The 19,039-nt window shown below is 44.1% G+C and overlaps 1 protein-coding gene across 2 annotated transcripts in view; it reads right to left on the reverse strand.

Annotated features, from left to right (window-relative positions):
* FAM169B (family with sequence similarity 169 member B) overlaps window positions 1-19,039 on the reverse strand; it is a 132,229-nt gene that overhangs the window by 59,061 nt on the left and 54,129 nt on the right. Inside the window, exons 7-9 of one of the 2 annotated variants that reach the window (XR_004537005.1) lie at window positions 13,473-13,634; window positions 9,439-9,550; window positions 7,772-7,919 (exon numbers count right to left, since the gene is read on the reverse strand). Coding sequence is in view for 1 of the 2 variants with exons in the window: in XM_033920895.1 (XP_033776786.1) it covers window positions 9,510-9,550; window positions 13,473-13,634 (203 nt within the window). In the remaining variant the exon portion in view is untranslated. Of the gene's footprint in view, window positions 1-7,771; window positions 7,920-9,427; window positions 9,551-13,472; window positions 13,635-19,039 lie in introns of those variants that run through there. The other variant, XM_033920895.1, reaches the window with a different exon arrangement.

A 19,039-nucleotide genomic window follows, 5' to 3' on the forward strand; every position in this document is an offset into this window, starting at 1 on the left:
AATCATCATCATAATCTATCAACCTGAGTCCTACTTGTCTTATAGAAACTGCAGTTACAAGTTTATTAAATATTGAACTAGGCCAGTTACTGGGCAGACTTGCACGGTCTGTGTCTGTGTATGGCCGTTTGGTGGAGGATGGGCAGGGGAGGGCTTCAATGGCTGGGAGGGTGTAGATGGGCTGGAGTAAGTCTTAACAGAGATTTCTGCAGTTGGAACCCAAGCACAGTACCGGGTAAAGCTTTGGATTCTTGCCCAGAAATAGCTAAGAAGAAAATATTTAAAAAAAAAATAAAATTTAAATTGAATCAGGTTGGGCAGACTGGATGGACCATTCGGGTCTTTTTCTGCCGTCATCTACTAGGTTACTATGTTAAGTCCCTAGACACAGTGTGGTAAAATCAGCACCGCCTTAGTCCGACATGAGCTTATCTGCTTAGCTTTGAATAATATGTAATTCACAACTCACAGTAACCTCATATTGCACATCTTCAAACAAATATCCAGCCTGAGCTCTCAACTAGTCCATGTATCAATATTCAAGTCCATCACGCCAGATGACAGCAGGGAAAATCAGCCTGTGGTGGCCACATTGAAGAGCTTTTGCATCTCCTAGCAAGAAGAGTCCCCAGGATATCTAAACCAGCTTTGGCAGAGCATTAAATTTCAGAGGAAAAAAAAGGAAAGAAAACAGAATTACTAATGGCCAATGAAATATTCCTCAAAGAGCCAGAAGAAGCCATTCAGCCTGCAGTATAATACAGAAGATTTCACATGGCAAGAGCCTCAGAAGCATGATTTGTCAGTTTTGAAATGCTCAAAGACCAGGATTGTCAAGTGTGAAGAATGCAAGAGAATCTGACCGAGCTAAGAGCATGAAAACCATGACACTTCTTTTGAAGTCATTTTCTAGTATTCTCAGTGCTCTAAAGACGCCGTTAAAATCCTGTGAGCCGTTGAAGAGGTGGTAAATTTTCCGATTTCTTAAACACGCAATGCTCCAAAAAGTTTGCATGCAAATTAGGTCTGCGGAAATACCATCCGATCAGTCACTGAAGAAAGCGACCAACACATGCGTATAACAGCTCACAGAAAAAGACGTAAATGTGTGCATGCGCCAGGAAAAGCTACGTCTTAGGCACGCAAATCAAAGGCATGCCTGATTGTAGAGCATTATAGACACACATCATAAGTATCATTGGGAGGGGGGAGAGCAAAAAATCACCAGCAAACCATGCAAATGATTTTTGTTTGGTTTACTTACACCATGCAATCGGCAGTCCCATTCCTGCCACTATACGGTTTTAAGGAACACACCTGAAACACGATGGGGTGTTGGTTGGGCGGGAGATATTGGGGATCTCTTCCACTGCCAAAGGGGGCTATATTGCAGTCAAAACACACACCACAAGATGCACTTTTTAACAGTGCTCTCACTGTATCAGCACCCCCAGACCAGTCACTGATTTTTGTCGCCAAAAGCCATGCCGCTCTTGAAGAATGGCTCGGTGATTTTGTAGAATCCACCGGAGTTTCATTTCAATGTTGAAGACTGCTAGAAAGTTTGCTAAAGGCTGAGATAAGCCATTTTGATAATCTGACGCTAAAATGCGTGCAGGCTAAACCATCAGAAACCAGTTTAGCGATCGCGTTAAAGTTTTGAGAATCTGGGCCTGTGTCTAGCCCTCGATGGAGACTGCTCCAACTTTGTTGGTTGGGCTGAGAACTTTTCAGCCTCCCCTCGTACATAAATGAGTTACAATACGATCAAGCATCCAACAATTTATTAAGCAAAAGCAATTTTCATCCATGGTCCTAGGGTGACCTCTACTGTCCAGAAGTCTGTATTCCCTAAAATGCTACAATTTCCAACACTGCAGAACAATTTATAAGCTGTAGAATTTTGTGTTCTAATCAAATTTTACATGAGAAAGTAATGGAAGGGTCAATATTTTTCCATCTTCAGGAAGGTTAGTCCATCTGTTCTAGGCAGAGACACTTTGAGAGATCAAGGAGAGATCTAAACCCCTTTACCTACCCTCCAATTATGAGAGCAAAGAGATTAAAATCAGTAGAAGGTCTGTTGACATTCCAAACAACAAAACTGGACACAGATGCTGTCAAACTATAGAACTTTCCAAAGGAAATCAAAACGTTATTTAGGAAATACGACAAGCTAGGATAACCCAAAGTCTATCCTACTAGGTTTAAAATGTAATTCTCTGGAAATGGTCAGATATTTCTATAGATAATGGATTATTCTAACAAGATGGCGGCCAGTTAAGACATCAGTTATACTGTCTCCCTTCCTAATTTTTTCTTTTGAATTTATTTCTGTTTTCCCTGCACTTAATTTTTTCTGTTGTTTTTGTTTGGTTTTTGACCTGATTTGATTTTTTCGGTCCTATAATTCATCTTTTTATCCAATTTATCTAATTTTCCTCGCATTGCCCCTCATACGACTGTTGGTCCTAACGGCTAATGGCCTTAACAGCAGTGGACATTCTTAATACCTTTTTGGAGCGGGACATGGATATTCAGATGGTTGTTTATCTGCTGGTAAAGAGCAGGGGACTGAGGTCAGCGAAGGGGAGATCGAGATTTGGCCCACCGAGACGAGAGACGCTTGTGTCAAGGGAGGTGGTTTTGCGGAGGTGGAGAGATTGAGGTTTGACCCGCTGAGAGGAGAGCGACACTCCACATTGGAGGAGGTGACCTGTGGAGACATCCAAAGAGCTGGTGAGGATTGGTTGGCTGGCTGACACACTGAGGACTGTGGTTGCAGATGCGGCGAGCAGCGGGTGGGCCAGGCCTCTGGATGGTGGCTGCTGAGTCCAGTTATCTGACTTCATGGACATCAGCTTGAGTGGGGGGGCGCTTGCCTTGGTCTGCTTTGGGACCTGGCTATCATGTGGCTATCTTGTGGAGTATCTCTAATGTTCGAGTGGGTGCTCACCTGGGTAGTAGCGATCATCAAACGGTTTGGTTTGATATAACGGCTAAAGTGGAGAGCGGCCGCACGATACTTAAAGTCCTAGAGAAGAGCAACTAAACTGATAAGAGGTATGGAAAACCTCTCATATACTGACAGACTGAAAAAGCTGGGGCTGTTCTCCCTGGAAAAACGGAGACTTAGAGGAGACATGATAGAAACCTTCAAGATCCTGAAGAGTATAGAAAAAGTAGACAGGGACAGATTTTTCAGATTACGGGGAACCACAAGTACAAGGGGGCACTCGGAAAAATTAAAAGGAGACAGGTTTAAAACAAATGCCAGAAAGTTCTTTTTCACCCAGAGGGTGGTGGACACATGGAACGCGCTTCCGGAGGCTGTGATAGGCCGGAGCACGTTACAAGGCTTCAAAGAAGGTTTGGATAGGTTCCTAGAGGATAAAGGAATTGAAGGGTACAGATAAGAGTAGCGGTAGGTTATAGGGATAGTCTGGGACCATTGCTCAGGCAATGGGCCTGATGGGCCGCCGCGGGAGCGGAACGCTGGGCGAGATGGACCTCTGGTCTGCCTCAGCGGAGGCAACTTCTTATGTTCTTATGTTCTTAATGCAATGGGAAAGTACCTGAAGAAAGAGCTGTTAGGATGGGAGGACATAAGAGAAGTGGAAAGACAGTGGTCTAAGCTGAAAGGAGCGATAAAAATGGCTACGGACCTTTATGTGAAGAAAATCAATAAAAACAAGAGAAAAAGGAAGCCGATATGGTTCTCCAACCTAGTGGCTGAGAAAATAAAGGCGAAAGAGTTGGCGTTCATGAAATATAAAAAAACCCAAGAAGAGGAGAGCAGAAAGGACTACAGGGTGAAACTGAAAGAAGCCAAGAGAGAGATACGTTTGGCGAAGGCACAGGCGGAAGAACAAATGGCTAAAAATGTAAAACAGGGAGATAAAAATTTTTTCAGATATATTTAGTGAAAGGAGGAAGATAAAAAATGGAATTGCTAGGCTAAAAGATGCTGGGAACAAATATGTGGAGAGTGATGAGGAGAAAGCAAATGTGCTAAACAAATACTTCTGTTCTGTGTTCACAGAAGAAAATCCTGGAGAAGGACCGAGATTGTCTGGCAAAGTTACACGAGAAAATGGAGTAGATTCTGCGCCGTTCACGGAGGAGGGTGTTTATGAGCAACTTGAAAAACTGAAGGTGGACAAAGCGATGGGACCAGACGGGATCCATCCCAGGATACTAAGGGAGCTCAGAGAGGTTCTGGCGAGTCCTATTAAAGACTTGTTCAACAAATCTCTGGAGACGGGAGTGATTCCTGGGGATTGGAGGAGAGCGGATGTGGTCCCTATTCATAAAAGTGGTCACAGGGATGAAGCAGGAAACTACAGGCCGGTGAGCCTCACTTCAGTTGTTGGAAAAATAATGGAAGTGTTGCTGAAAGAAAGGATAGTGTATTTCCTTGAATCTAATGGGTTACAGGATCCGAGGCAACATGGCTTTACAAAAGGTAAATAGTGCCAAACGAACCTGATTGAATTTTTTGATTGGGTGACCAGAGAGCTGGATCGAGGACATATGCTAGATGTAATTTACTTGGATTTCAGCAAAGCCTTTGATACAGTTCCTCATAGGAAGCTGTTGAACAAACTTGAAGGGCTGAAGTTAGGACCCAAAGTGGTGAACTGGGTCAGAAACTGGCTGTCGGACAGACGCCAGAGGGTGGTGGTTAATGGAAGTCGCTCGAAGGAAGGAAAGGTGACTAGTGGAGTCCCTCAGGGTTCGGTGCTGGGGCCAATCCTGTTCAATATGTATGTAAGTGACATTGCTGAAGGGTTAGAAGGAAAAGTGTGCCTTTTTGCAGATGATACCAAGATTTGTAACAGAGTAGACACCAAAGAGGGAGTGGAGAATATGAAAAAGGATCTGCAAAAGTTAGAGGAATGGTCTAATGCCTGGCAACTAAAATTCAATGCAAAGAAATGCAGAGTAATGCATTTGGGGATTAATAATAGGAAGGAACCGTATGTGCTGGGAGGAGAGAAGCTGATATGCACGGACGGGGAGATGGACCTTGGGGTGATAGTGTCTGAAGATCTAAAGGCGAAAAAACAGTGTGACAAGGCAGTGGCTGCTGCCAGAAGGATTCTGGGCTGTATAAAGAGAGGCGTAGTCAGTAGAAGGAAGAAGGTGTTGATGCCCCTGTACAGGTCATTGGTGAGGCCCCACTTGGAGTATTGTGTTCAGTTTTGGAGACCGTATCTGGCGAAAGACATAAGAAGACTTGAGGCGGTCCAGAGGAGGGCGACGAAAATGATAGGAGGCTTGCGCCAGAAGACGTATGAGGAGAGACTGGAAGCCCTGAATATGTATACCCTAGCGGAAAGGAGAGACAGGGGAGATATGATTCAGACGTTCAAATACTTAAAGGGTATTAACGTAGAACAAAATCTTTTCCTGAGAAAGGAAAATGGTAAAACCAGAGGACATAATTTGAGGTTGAGGGGTGGTAGATTCAGGGGCAATGTTAGGAAATTCTACTTTACGGAGAGGGTGGTGGATGCCTGGAATGCGCTCCCGAGAGAGGTGGTGGAGAGTAAAACTGTGACTGAGTTCAAAGAAGCGTGGGATGATCACAGAAGATTTAGAATCAGAAAATAATATTAAATATTGAACTAAGGCCAGTTACTGGGCAGACTTGCACGGTTTGTGTCTGTGTATGGCCGTTTGGTGGAGGATGGGCAGGGGAGGGCTTCAATGGCTGGGGAGGGTGTAGATGAGCAGAGATTTCGGCAGTTGGAACCCAAGCACAGTACCGGGTAAAGCTTTGGATTCTTGCCCAGAAATAGCTAAGAAGAAAAAAAAAAAAAAAATTTAAATTGAATCAGGTTGGGCAGACTGGATGGATCATTCGGGTCTTTATCTGCCGTCATCTACTATGTAGTACTATGTTACTATCTTCCGGATTCCTGTCAGCCTGCATCGAGTGGTCTCTTGTCTCCTCTGGACTGGACTATCTGACTGGACAGGACCTAATATCTGACTGGAATTTATCTTATTTGGTTTTTGTTTGTTTTTTTTGTTCTTGTTTTTTAATGTAATTAATTAATTTTTAATCTTTTTTTTAAATTGATAAGTAACTATTACTTTATTTTATTTTTTAAGGCAATCTTTGTTTTCATCCTCACTGATTTCTTCTTAGAATCTAGGTATCTTGTCTCTATCTCTATCTTTCCTATCTTCAATGGAGTTCCTTTCATTAATCAATTGTTGCATTGCAAATCGTTTAGATCAGAAAAATGCTGGAGCGATATATCAAATCTTAATAAACAAATTTCCTATTGGAATCCACCTAGAACTGAAAGGTTAGGGTGGAATAGAAGTCAGGGTTATGGGGTAAGGATTTAGAACAATTGCTTTTGCATACCGACACTTATGGGGAATTTAGGAGACATCTAAAAACATATGGGGTTCATAATCAAAAAAAAAAAGTCTAAAAAGTGTCCTAAATGGCTACTTGGATGATCAAAAAGTCTGATCGTCCAAGTACCCATAACCAAAGCTGTTTTTTAGACGTATCTAAAACCAACTTAGGCCTTTCCCCTGCCTCTAAACGCACAGAGAGAAAAGAGGTGTGTTTAGAGGAGGGGAAAGGGCGGGCAGTGGGTGGGAGGTGGGCCGACCTACACCTAGCCGTACAACAGGTATAACCAATACAGTTTAGTCGGCACTTAGATGAAAGAAAACCAGGTCTAAGTGCCGAAAAACGGGCCGCTGAGCTGATGGCCGCTGGCGCCATCAGTTCAGCGGCCCGGCAACCTAACCATCGCGGCAGGAGAGATGCCTCATCTCCCCTACCGCGATGCCATCACTCTTCTACCTGAACTGCCGTGACCCGCAGCAGTTCGGGTAGAGGAGTGATGGCATCGCGGTAGGGGAGATGAGGCATCTCTCCTGCTGCGATGAATCACTCCCCCCTACAAACACAACATCGGGGTAAGAGGGAGCCCAAGCCCTCTTGCCCTGCGGCAGCCGCGACACCCCCCCCCCCCCCCCCCGATAGCATCGGGGCAAGAGGGAGCCCAAGCCCTCTTGCCCCAGGCACCCGCGGCACCCCCGACTCGTTCGGGCCAGGAGGGAGCCCAAGCCCTCCTGGCCCAGGCGACCCCCCTACCCCCACCCCCACTACAGTACGGGCAGGAAGGATCCCAGGCCCTCCTGCCCTCGACGCACCCCCCTCCCCCCAACGTCCGCCCCCCCAAGAACCCCCGATCGCCCCCTCCCCCAGCCGACCCGGTAACTTAAATGCTAGGATATACTGCATGGAAGTGAAAATAGTGTGAGCAAGCTATGGAGTAAACCCTGAAGAAAATGTTTTTTGTAAAAGTATATATTTTCCTGGACAAGGTCTACAGCACTTGAACTGCAGACCAGCATAATCGATTGTTAAAAGTAGTAAACAACAATTATCATTGCTGTGAATTTTTGCATACTTAGGGTCAAATATCTTGATGTTTTCTTCCCATTTATGTCTACTTCAACAGGTCCCACAGTCTGAGTTCATCTTTTTGATTTCGTTTAATGCCTAGAGCATGGCAATCACTACAGAATGCTTTCCTTAACCACCCGACACCATTAATTATTGCTACATTGGGAGCTGCAGCATGAAACAAACAGGTTTTTAAACAGAAATCATTTGTTTCCCAGCAGGGAAGCTCAGTTTTATTACCAAAAGCAGAATGAAGGAATTGTTTGCAAGTAATCCGATTTCACGGCGGCCTTCCCTGTACAATGCTATTGAGTGGTAAAATCCTACCTGCTGTCAGCATGGGTCGGTCCAATTTGCAACCTGCAGAGGGGAGGTGTCCATTTTCAACATTACTTGTTAAAGAAGAGTTCTCAGATGGAAAGGTCGTCCTTTCTCACTTCTCCAGGCATTTGGTCAGACGTCCAGTGGTTTTGTGCTAAAAAAAAAAATCACATAGATTAATTGACCAGTTCAGTAACAAGCTGCCCCAGGACCCAATAAACTTTAGGAAGGCTGCATTCCAAGCCCGACTGGACTCAGCAAGACCTCACTAGAAATCAAAATGTAGTAAAAGTGAGCCAAGTATAGGACAGTGAAGCCATTGTGACATCACTGATGAGGTTGGCTCTTATTGGTGGAATTAGGCATTATGATGTCACAATACCAGCTCTGGTTATCAGAGGCTGAAACTTTTCACATTATTTATTTAATCAGTTTTCTATACTGTTCTCCCAAGTAGAGAATGGCACGGGGACAAATTTTTCCCCGTCCCTGTGAGAAATCCCAGCAGGTTCTTTTCCTGTCCCTGCCCCATTCCTGCAAGCTCCGTCCTGATCTGTACAAGCCTCAAACACTTTAAAATCAAGCTCTTCTGAACAGGGACCATCTATTAAATGTCAAAATGTACAGTGCTGTGTATACCTTATATATGTGATAAACAGCAGTAGTATAATCGTTGAGGCACAGTTCGTCTATGAAAATCAGCTATAAACTCATGTGTTAAAAAGTCATGTATACTGTCCTTATCTTCACTGCAGATTTGTTCCCGCTATTTGTCCTCCTTTCAGGTATTATTTGATTCTGCTTTGATTCTGTTCGTAGCATTCTCTTCATCTACTTGAAAGTTGGCCTAGAATTCTAATGAAATGTATCGAGATGTTCAGCTTGCATTCAATGCTGTCTTGATGCACCATTTTTTATAAGTTAGTGGACAAATGTGGCTAAGAACAACAGTTTGGTGCCTTTCATTCCAAAATTTGGTACTTGATACGGCTGCTAAATTGTGGACCTCTGGCGCTGTTCAAATAAAACGGAAAACCAAGCATCCCACAGCAACTGGTATTTATGCTAGAAAAGGCTGGACATAGGGATAGAAAATACACTGACAAACGCTCTCGTAGACGTCAACTGTGGAGTGAAGACCCAACTCCGGGGATCGAGCTGAGAGTCTTCTGCATGAGCGGCTACAACAAGGTTTCAAGTTTATTTAAAATGTCTTTAATCGCCTTAATCAAACTTCTAAGCGGTGCACAATAATAAAGATTTATACAGAACACGTCAACTGTAAAACAACGTTAAATCGTAACATTGCATGACATCATTGGGGATTGTTAGTGCAACAAAAGACTTAAACCACACACAAAAACAAGAGGAAAAAGGAAAGAACTACAATATTCTAAGAAAAGAGAACAAAAAAGGGACAAACAATAGGTGAAAACGATGTCATTTAGCCCTTACAAGGGCATCATGGAACAGAAATGATTGTTGCTTTGTTTTGAAAAGATTCAGAGCCTCCAGGCCAAACTCTGATCTTGGTTTTAATCTACTGTAGAAGGATGAAAGGTTAGACATCCATGCTGGGGTTTATCTGATGAAGCCAAATGTACCAGAGTGCAGTAGCATAGCACCTCCTCCCTGCCATGTGCATGCTCCCCCATCCTTCCCTTCCCCCATACCTCTTTAATTCTCTTGGTGCGAGCAGCATCACAAACTTGTTGCCTGCGTCATGTCTGCTCGCCCTCAGACGTCACTTCCTAGGCAGCATTCGGTCACAGGTCTTAGCAGGCACTAGAATAAAAGCAGTTTTACATGTAGTAGAGTCTCGCCCTCAGATGTCACTTCCTAGGCAGCATTCAGTCACAGGTCTTAGCAGGCACTAGAATAAATGCAGAGTTTTACATGTAGTAGAGTCTTACGTCCCAAAAACTATCCGTACCAGGTCACCCTTTCCATTCAGCTTCTCCAGCTCCTATGATCCCTCTAGCACCTCTCTCTGGTTCTGGCCCGGCCTTTTAAGTTCCCCAGAGTCACTTCCTAGTTTCCTACTTTTCTCCCCTCCCCCCCTCTTTCTCAGTGTCACTTTGGTTGTGAGGCAACTTAGCCAGGAGGGGGAGTGCCGGGTTTTCCTTATGTTTATTCTGAGCCTGAGAAGCAGTGTCAAGCAAGGGAAGTGGCGGGGTTTCATACCCTCTCTCACAGTGCCAATAAACTTTGATCTGAACTTCAAAGACAGTAAGAGAACTGTGGCCCAAATTTTCTGGTTAAAAAGCTGAACCTGCCCTTATGCAATCAACTGTAGATGCTGTAAATTCTTTTACTTTGTGCTCTGTGCTGTTCTATTGCACCCCACTCTCCTGATGGCCTGACATTTGCTCAGAATAATGTTTCATTCAAACTCTCCATGGTCCCATAGAGTGTAGCGCTATGTCTTTTCTTCAAAGGCCATAACATCTCCTGGGAAATTTTCTAAATTAAAATGACATTTTGGCCCAAATTAACCTTAAGTGAGAGTATTATTTTTGCTGTGTAGCAAAACTTGTTAGGAAAGGCAACCCAGGTGGTAAATGTCAACATGGCACAATAGTTTCCCAGGCTCAAGCTCTACGGTGCTAGCAGATATATCACTGTGACTGGGGGACAGCTCTTTATGGAGAGAAGCCCGGATGGTTGCTGTATCGTTCCAAGTCAGAGATGTGCACATAAGCCTAGATTCTACATCTGAAAACTGGAGCAGAAGCACCTGGTCAGTTTTAACGTCCATTGTTGATCTTAATCCATAGCCTTCCTCTACCATGCATGTTCTTGGAATTCTTATGCACTGCAGGGTTATTGTTTCCCATCACTGCTTCATCTGCAATCTCTCTATGTGGATGTTATTAAACATGATTGGATTTAGGGCACAAGGTGCCAGGGCTGTGAAGTTCAGTCTTTGACAGCCCCCATGAGCAACCAGCTTTTAGATTATTTGCAATGAATTTTTATCTAGTGTAATTGCTTTAACATGGCTGACAAATACAAAAAGGGAAATGGAAAATTTGGTGGTGAGGGGGGTTATTTTATTACTAGCCAAAATATTGTCAAAATATATGCGGAGGAATATTTTTTGAAGTGACATCCAAATCCTATTTTGCAAAACAAAACAAAACAAACAAAAACAGCCAAAAATCTAGTGACAAACTCGGTCATTTTCAAACCAGAAAAATATCTATCGTTTTGGTTCAAAATTTGCCCTATTTTAGATGTTTTTATGCTCAGAGTGTCTATAAGGGCCATTTTCAAAGAAAAACCGTCCAAGGGACACACATAGAAAAAATAAGCCATTTGAGATATCTGGGAGGGGGGTAATTATCTTCTGTAATAAGTAATATCTTCTGTGAAATTGTAATATCATAACTCTTCACTGTTCCTGTAACTTACTCCTATCCTGAAATGTAATTCTACTGGAATGTCCCAGATATTTTCTATATTGTAATCCGCCTAGAACCGCAAGGCACAGGCGGAATAGAAATCCCTAATGTAATGTAATGTAATGTAATTCAGCACTTGTTTTTTCTCGCTAGAGGTTTCGCAGTATTCCGCACTGTCGGAGTTCATAGTTGGTTGTTGGTTTCATTAGTTGCATGTTGAAGAGTTCCTATGAGCGTCGGGAGCAACGCGGGCCATTCAGTGTGGTTCTCTGCGCTAAAAACTGCTAACGCAGTTTAATAGAAGAGGGGGTATATGTGTTGAAAAGTATGTTGTAATGTTAAATCTGTCCTATATATGTTGTAAATCGCTTAGCTTTGTAGATTTGCAGTATATAAAAAAAATTTTAATAAAAAATAAACAGAAACATTCCCCGCTTGTCTTGAAATTGTGAGCTCATTTATAAGCAAAGGAAGGTTTCATCTCAAACTATGGATAAAGCTGTAGAACGGAGCAAAACTTTCAATTATTCATTTCCCAGCAGTGGTGCCAGCATCAAAGGAGAAAACACCGCCACTCAATCTTCTTTTGATTTTACTGCTGGCATTAGCAGCCACTGGCGATCAGCGAATGAAGCACGTCGATATGCCTTTCTGGTGACTTGGGTAGAGTTACCCACAGTTAAGAAGCCGCAAAGCCGTTTCTGCTAGTTATGATTTAAAATCTTCTTTGGCAGAGCACAGAGGGTGCAAATGCAAGAACCGGCTTAGCGGTACGGTTTTCCCTCAAGTGGCGTAGTTGACAACTTCCAAAGTAGCAAGTGCTTCTTGCTGATGGCTTATGTAAAGGAAAATGTTGTGCCCACGATTTGAGTCTGAACACGGGAAAGACCGAAGTAAGGGTGGTGAAGAGTTGTGGCCAGAGGTTGTAGATGTATTGGGTGTAGACTTATTGTTCATAAAGGAAATGGCCTTATTAGGGGTAAAATTGGACTCCGGTTTAACAATGAAGTGTCAGATTGATAAAACTATTCAAGCTTGTTTTGGCTCATTTAAAGTAGGAGCTGAGACCTTTTGATTTTAGAACTGAACTAATACTACATTACATTACATTACATTACATTAATGACTTTTATACCGCCATTACCTTGCGGTTCAAGGCGGATTACATAAGAGGTTATCTGGATATTTCCAGAAGAGTTACAGAGTTGAACGGGTTACTTTGGGGGACTGAAGAGCTTCCTGTGAAACATAATGGTGTCTTATATACTACTATATCTCCGACTGGATTCAAAGTGGTTTACAAAGATTACAGAAAATTTACAAAGGGTGATAAGAACAAAAATACTGAAAATTATAAATAATATTGCTAAACATCATGGTTTGAGCAAAGCCCATTGTTCAAAGACAGAGGTTTTCAGTAATTTACGAACTATGCAGTAGGAGTTCTAATTATCGTTGGAAGATCATTCCAGATTTTAGCACTCATTAGCATTCATTATGTCTTCATATTTTTGTTTCTAATTTGTTATCCTTTATTCTTCATCTGGAGGGCCTCTGAGCATGCACGGATGACGTCACACACATTCGCGCATGCTCTAGGCCCGCCAGACACGGCTGGAGCTCGTCCAGAAGAAGAGAGGAGGCTTTGTGTGTGTGGGGGGGGGGGGGGGGCAGAACTGGGCGAGGCCGGTGCAGAACGGGGCGGGGTGGGGCTGGAGGCAGAACGAGGCAGGATCATGTGCTCCGGGTTTCCCGGAGAAAAATACGGTAACCCTAAGAACCCAAATTTCACAGCAACAGATCTATGCTCTAACACAGTGGTTCCCAACCCTGTCCTGGAGGACCACCAGGCCAGTCGGGTTTTTGGGATAGCCCTCATGAATATGCATGGGGCAGATTTGCATGCCTCTCACCTCCATTATATGCAAATCTCTAACATGCATATTCATTGGGGCTATCCCAAAAACCCGACTGGCCTGGTGGTCCTCCAGGACAGGGTTGGGAACTACCGCTCTAACCCCCATGCAGTAGCAAAATATGAGTCCACAGTAAGGGTGAGCTGTGCCCCTCCCCTGTCCCCCCTGCCGCACGCGTGCCCCCTTCCCTTTTTAACTTCTCCGGTGTGAGCGGCATGCCTAGGTCGGTGTCGGCTCGCCCTTTGAAGTCAGAGTATGCGCCAATGCTGACGCGGGCAGCAACCTCACTCTGGGGAAGTGAAAAAGTTACAGGGAGGTGGGGGCGTGCACATAGCAAGGAGGGGTGCCACACTCCCCAATCTAAACAGCTCTGGCACTGCTTCTCACCGAATGGGCCAGCCAGAGACCCTCTTCCCTTTGCTGAGCGGCGCAATGGCCAGGGCAGCAGGAGCCAAAGACCAAGGAATCCAAACGGGGCAGCCGCCATTTTGATCCAAAAGGGGCCTCCATCTGTTGTGTCGGTCTGAGCAAAATATGAATGGTTGAATCCTGTAAAAGAAGTCACCAGAAAGTATAAGCAAATATTCCAGGAATTTGTTCTTCACCTTCAACCTTGTAGACACAGTAGCAGATCTTAAAATGTCACTGCCATCAAGTGGGGGGAGAAGAGAAGTGGAAATGCAATCAAGCTCAGCTATAGCGTTTTTTTCCACAGATGGATGACATCAGCCAATGGAGCAGGGGTGAAACGGCTCTCGCAGAGCTCAGAACTTAGGGCTCCTTTTACGAAGGTGCGCTAAGCGTTTTAGCGCACGCATCGGATTAGTGCGCGCTAGCCGAAAATCTACCGCCTGCTCAAAAGGAGGCGGTAGCGGCTAGCGTGCGCTATTCCATGCGTTAAGGCCCTAGTGCGGCTTTGTAAAAGGAGCCATTAGTGTAAAGTTCTGAGCCCTGGTGGCCCTTTCTGCAGGCTCTACACTTCTCCCTCCGATTTCAATTATTCATGGTTTTTTGGCCCGGAACTCCTACCCCCCTAGTGAATCGCTCCATCTCCAACCTCCCCATACCTTACCTGGTGGTCTAGCGGTGACATGGCGCAGGAGAAATCTTCCTACACTCCTTCCCTGTGCAGAGTTGCTGTTGTAGTCTCAAGAGACCAGGGGAACTCACAGCAGCCATTTTTGATGGCGGGTGTTGATGGTGGGGCAGGAGTGTCGGAAGATCGCTCCTGCCCTGCGTCACCGCTAGACCACCAGGTAAGCTCTGGGATGCAGGAGGGAGGCGGGGATGGGTCAGAGTCAGCCCAAAAGTTATTTGCAAATTTTCCCTATTTGCGGGCCGGCTCCGCCCCTAACCCCCGCGAATGTGAAGGGAGGAGTGTAGTCTCCTTAGCTCCTCTGCTTTCTTTTTCTTCTACTAAGTTGAATGGATGATCATTGCCTTTTGTAGACCTCTTAGTATTAATTGAGTTTTTTTAAAATCAAATCCCTTCTGCCTTCAGTTTAGCAGCCTAAAAATTCATAGCTCTTTTCACAGAAAATATAGGTTAATGAAGTCATAGTAAGACAATACATTAATTGCAAGAAAGTTTAATATGACAAGAGACTAGAAAAAATATGAGATTTTGTTCCCAATCTATTCTATCGCTTGTGCTAATGCTGTATCAAAAAGGCCAGGGCAATCTCTTAGGGTAAATTATGACACAGTTTTGACATTAGTGACTCCAATTAACTATATCGTTGAGCTATCTGCTTGGGGACCGGGAGGGTATTTTGAATTTTTGATAAGGTTACAATTCTCTCATAGAGTTACAATTGCTTAGCAAACCAGACTTAGGGCTCCTTTTACGAAGAGGCGCTAGCGGTTTTAGCGCACGCACCGGATTAGCGCACGCTATAGAGCGCGCTAGCTGAAAATCTACCGTCTGCTCAAAAGGAGGCGGTAGCGGTTAGCATGCGCGGCAATTTAGCGCACGCTATTCTGAGAGTTAAGGCCCTAGCGCGCCTTTGTAAACAGAGCCCTTAGGCTCTCCTGACCATGTGGCTGGCATAGGGTACCAGACGTCCAGGAAAACCCTGACATGTCCTCCTTTTAGAGGACTGTACGGAGTCCCAGACGGACTTTCCAAAACCTGTCAGTTTGTCCGGGTTTCAGAAAGCCCCAACGAACTCCGGCTGCATCTGGAGGGCATATGAGCATGCGCCGGATGACGTCACACACTCCGGGCCCTCCGGATGTGGCTGGAGCCTGTCGGGGAAGAAGAGGGGGGGTTTGTGGGAGGGTGAGGCTGGAGGCTGAACTGGAAGGGGCTGGGGCAGAATGGGGCAGAGCCATGTGTCCAGTTTTTGCAGGGCCACATTTTGGATTTGTCGGTACTTGGAGGACCGCAGAAAAAATAGTTCATGTCTTATTAAAGAAATGTCAATTTTGCGTGAAGTAAAAATCTTTATAGTTTATAAATCTTTCCTTTTGGCTAGATTACTGCAATGCCATCTACTTAAATCTATAAAAAAAAAGTCTTCTAAGACTCCAGTTAATCCAGAATACTGCAGCCAAACTGATCTTCTCAAAACGCAAATCTGACCATGTCTCCCCACTCCTTGCCAAACTTCACTGGCCCCCAGAATCCATTTCAAATGTTCCTGCCTGGCTTTTAAGATCATTCATGGCATCCTCCCTCCTCTTATCCCACTGTCTTTCAACTCCTCCAGTCCCGACTCCTCCAGAACTGCCCAAAGGTATAAACTAACCTTCCCCTCCCTACGCGGCATCCACTATGCAGGCAAACTGGGAAAATCCCTTCTCTTCAAATTCACAGGTCTCTGGAACGACCTCACCTCACCGTTGCGGAACCTGAGCTCCCTTCAGTTATTCCGCAAACAACTGAAAACCTGGCTTTTCAGCAAATTGTAACTCTATCCTTCCCCCCCTTTCCCCCCCCTTCTTCAAATAAGTTCATGTAATCCTTTTTTCTTCCTCTCTACCTACTATTTTAAGTTCTTGTAAACCGTGTCGAGCTCCATACTCATGGAGATGATGCGGTATATAAACTTAAGGTTTAGATTAGATTAGATTAGATGCTGGAAAAGGTGAGCACACCAAACCCTACTCTACTGCCATATAGGTGCCACCTGCAGCCATAAGGGCTATTCGGGTTGTAGACAGGTGGATATAGTGCCTTCTAAGATGCCCCGCTGCTCTGTTGCCGTGTCTGGGTGACCACGTCCTAATGGCCTTGTTCTGGACATTTGGAACATGGCTGAAATTTTGATCCAAAATGTGGTATAAAGATAGACATCCTGGCACTCTGGGCGGCCGGGCGGCCCAATGACCTGGATGTCCAGATAGAGGATTTATAATATTTCTAGACGTATGGTGGTTTGCCTTTCAAAAATCGACATTTTTTTTACTGCCAACTTTGGACATCTAGCACTATACGACCAAATTGGAGTTAGACGTATGTTTTGAAAATACCCTTCCATGTGCGTACAGTCTGTTTATGAGTCTGATAAATAGAGCTTCCCTTTTAAAATATGGTCTGGACTCGAAGCCCAGGGGGAAATTTCTATGCAAACTGAAAATGGTAGAATTTTATCATTTACAATTCTTGCTGTGCAGATTGCTGTTCCCATGGCAGGTTTTGTTAACGCTTTGATACAGTTTGGCTGGTCTTCCTCCACACTCTGTCACCCTGAAAGTCTCATTGATCCAACACTCTGCCTGTTTTCCTCAGTTCAATGCACTCCCACTGCTACTGAACAGAAATTGCTTTCAAATTGATTTTTTTTTTTAAAGAAAAACAATTCATTTCTCCTACTGGATTTTTCTCTCTCATATTTTCTAATGCCTCCTTGGAATTCCTTCTCTTGCACTACATTCGGTCTCTCATCTGTCTCTGCTAGATGTGTTTATTCTACCAGGAGGGAAAATCATGTGGGCAAACTGGTCCAGGAATGGAGATTCCCCTGTGGATGGCCATTTGTACTTCACAAATGTGATCAAGCAACTGGAGGGGGGAGGGGGGATAAGAGTGGATACCATAGCTGGTTTTAAAAAAGGTTTGGACAAGTTCCTGGAGGGAAAGTCCATAGTCTGTTATTCGAAAAAGACATGTAGGAAGCCACTGCTTGCCCTAGATCAGTAGCACGGAATGTTGCTACTCTTTGGGGTTCCGGAATCTTACTATTCTTTGAGATTCTGCCTGGAATCTTGAGACTCTTTAGGATTTTAGAATCTTTTGTTACTCTTTGGGATTCTGGAATGTTGCTACTTTTTGGGGTTCTGGAATCTTGCTCTTCTTTGAGATTCTGCCTGGAATCTTGATACTCTTTGGGGTTCTAGAATCTTTTGTTACTCTTTGGGATTCTGGAATGTTGCTACTCCTTGGGTTTTGGCCAGGTACTAGTGACCTGGATTGGCCATCGTGAGAACGGGCTACTGGGCTTGATGGACCATTGGTCTGACCCAGTAAAGCTATTCTTATGTTCTTGTGACAAAAGAAATGTTCAGTGTCCAGATTGGAGAAAAAACACCCTCTTTTAATAGGTCATAACATAACATAAAACACTGAAGTTTGATGCGGTTAACAGGGGTTAGAAAGAGGATCAAACATAAGAGGGGAGGGCACAATGACAAATAACATAGGAGTGTAAATAACAAAGGATCGTGGCGGGTCAGAGTTAAATACAATACAGGTGAGGCGATAAATGAAGAACTCAAGAAACAGATTGGATCTTGGGACAAACTCAGATATGGTAAGGGAGGAATGAGTCCATACACAGATCCTTCCTTCGTTTTGAGGAGAATGAGAGACGTACCTCACTCCCTCCCCTCCCCTCCCTCACCTCACTCGTCGTTCCAATTGCCAGATCATCTATAAATAAGTTCAATAGCACTGGTCCCAGTACATATCCCTGTGGCACACCACTATTTATCCTACTCCACTGAGAAAAATGGCCATTTATCCCTACCCTCTGTTTTCTATCCGATAACCAATTCCTAATCCACAACTGAACTTTGCCACCTATCCCATGACTCTTTAATTATCTCGGGAGCCTCTCGTGTACTAGTACCTGAATGTAGCTCATATTTAGCGTTCAGTGAAAAGTTGTAAATTTAATTTAATAAGAAAGAAAACCTCTTCACCTTCAATAGCATTGGGTACAATCTACAAGGCAACGCGAGCCCTGGTTCTGAGACCATCTTAGGTTGTGAAATGCAAACTTCACCACTGGGAGAGGCAATGGAAGAAGGACAAGACAGAGTTCCTTAAAACCAAATTTAGAGAGGCCTGCCCTTTCTATCAACAAGAAATTTATACTGCCAAAAAGAGGGTTTTATTCAGATTTTATAGCTGGAGCTCTTAATATGAGGAATCTGTTTACAGTCTTGTGGGACTTGACATCACTTGTGTCTATTAGCCCTCATCCTTCCATGTCTGCAGCAAGCAACTTAGCCTGTCAATTTTCTGGTAAGATATGGGCTTTACACCAGTTCAAAAAGTACAAAAACCAGGGGACACTCAATAAAATTACATAGAAATACTTTTAAAGCAAATAGGAGGAAATATTGGTTTTTTGCTAGTGTAACTGGGTATAAGAAAAATTTGAGCAAGTTCCTGGAGGAAAAGTCCATAAACTGCTATTGAGTCAGACATAGGGGAAGCCGCTTCTTGCCCTGAGATTGGAAGCATGGAATGTTGCTACTCTCTGGGATTCCAGAATCTTGCTATTCTTTAAGATTCTATATGGAATGTTGTTACTCTGGGATTCTCCCAGGTACTTAAGTGATATAAGTACTTAAGCGGACAGTAGCATACGCTGGTTCTCTGAGCAGCAGTCAGCAGTAAACGCCGGTTTACAAAGGAGTGGTGTTTCATAGGATGATTGAAAAGATCTTGTGAATTTGTACGTCTTAACTATCATGATTTAACTGCAAGACTCCTGAGGCAAGCC

Source organism: Geotrypetes seraphini, chromosome 14, assembly GCF_902459505.1.
Source record: "Geotrypetes seraphini chromosome 14, aGeoSer1.1, whole genome shotgun sequence".
NCBI classification, from domain to species: Eukaryota; Metazoa; Chordata; class Amphibia; order Gymnophiona; family Dermophiidae; genus Geotrypetes; species Geotrypetes seraphini.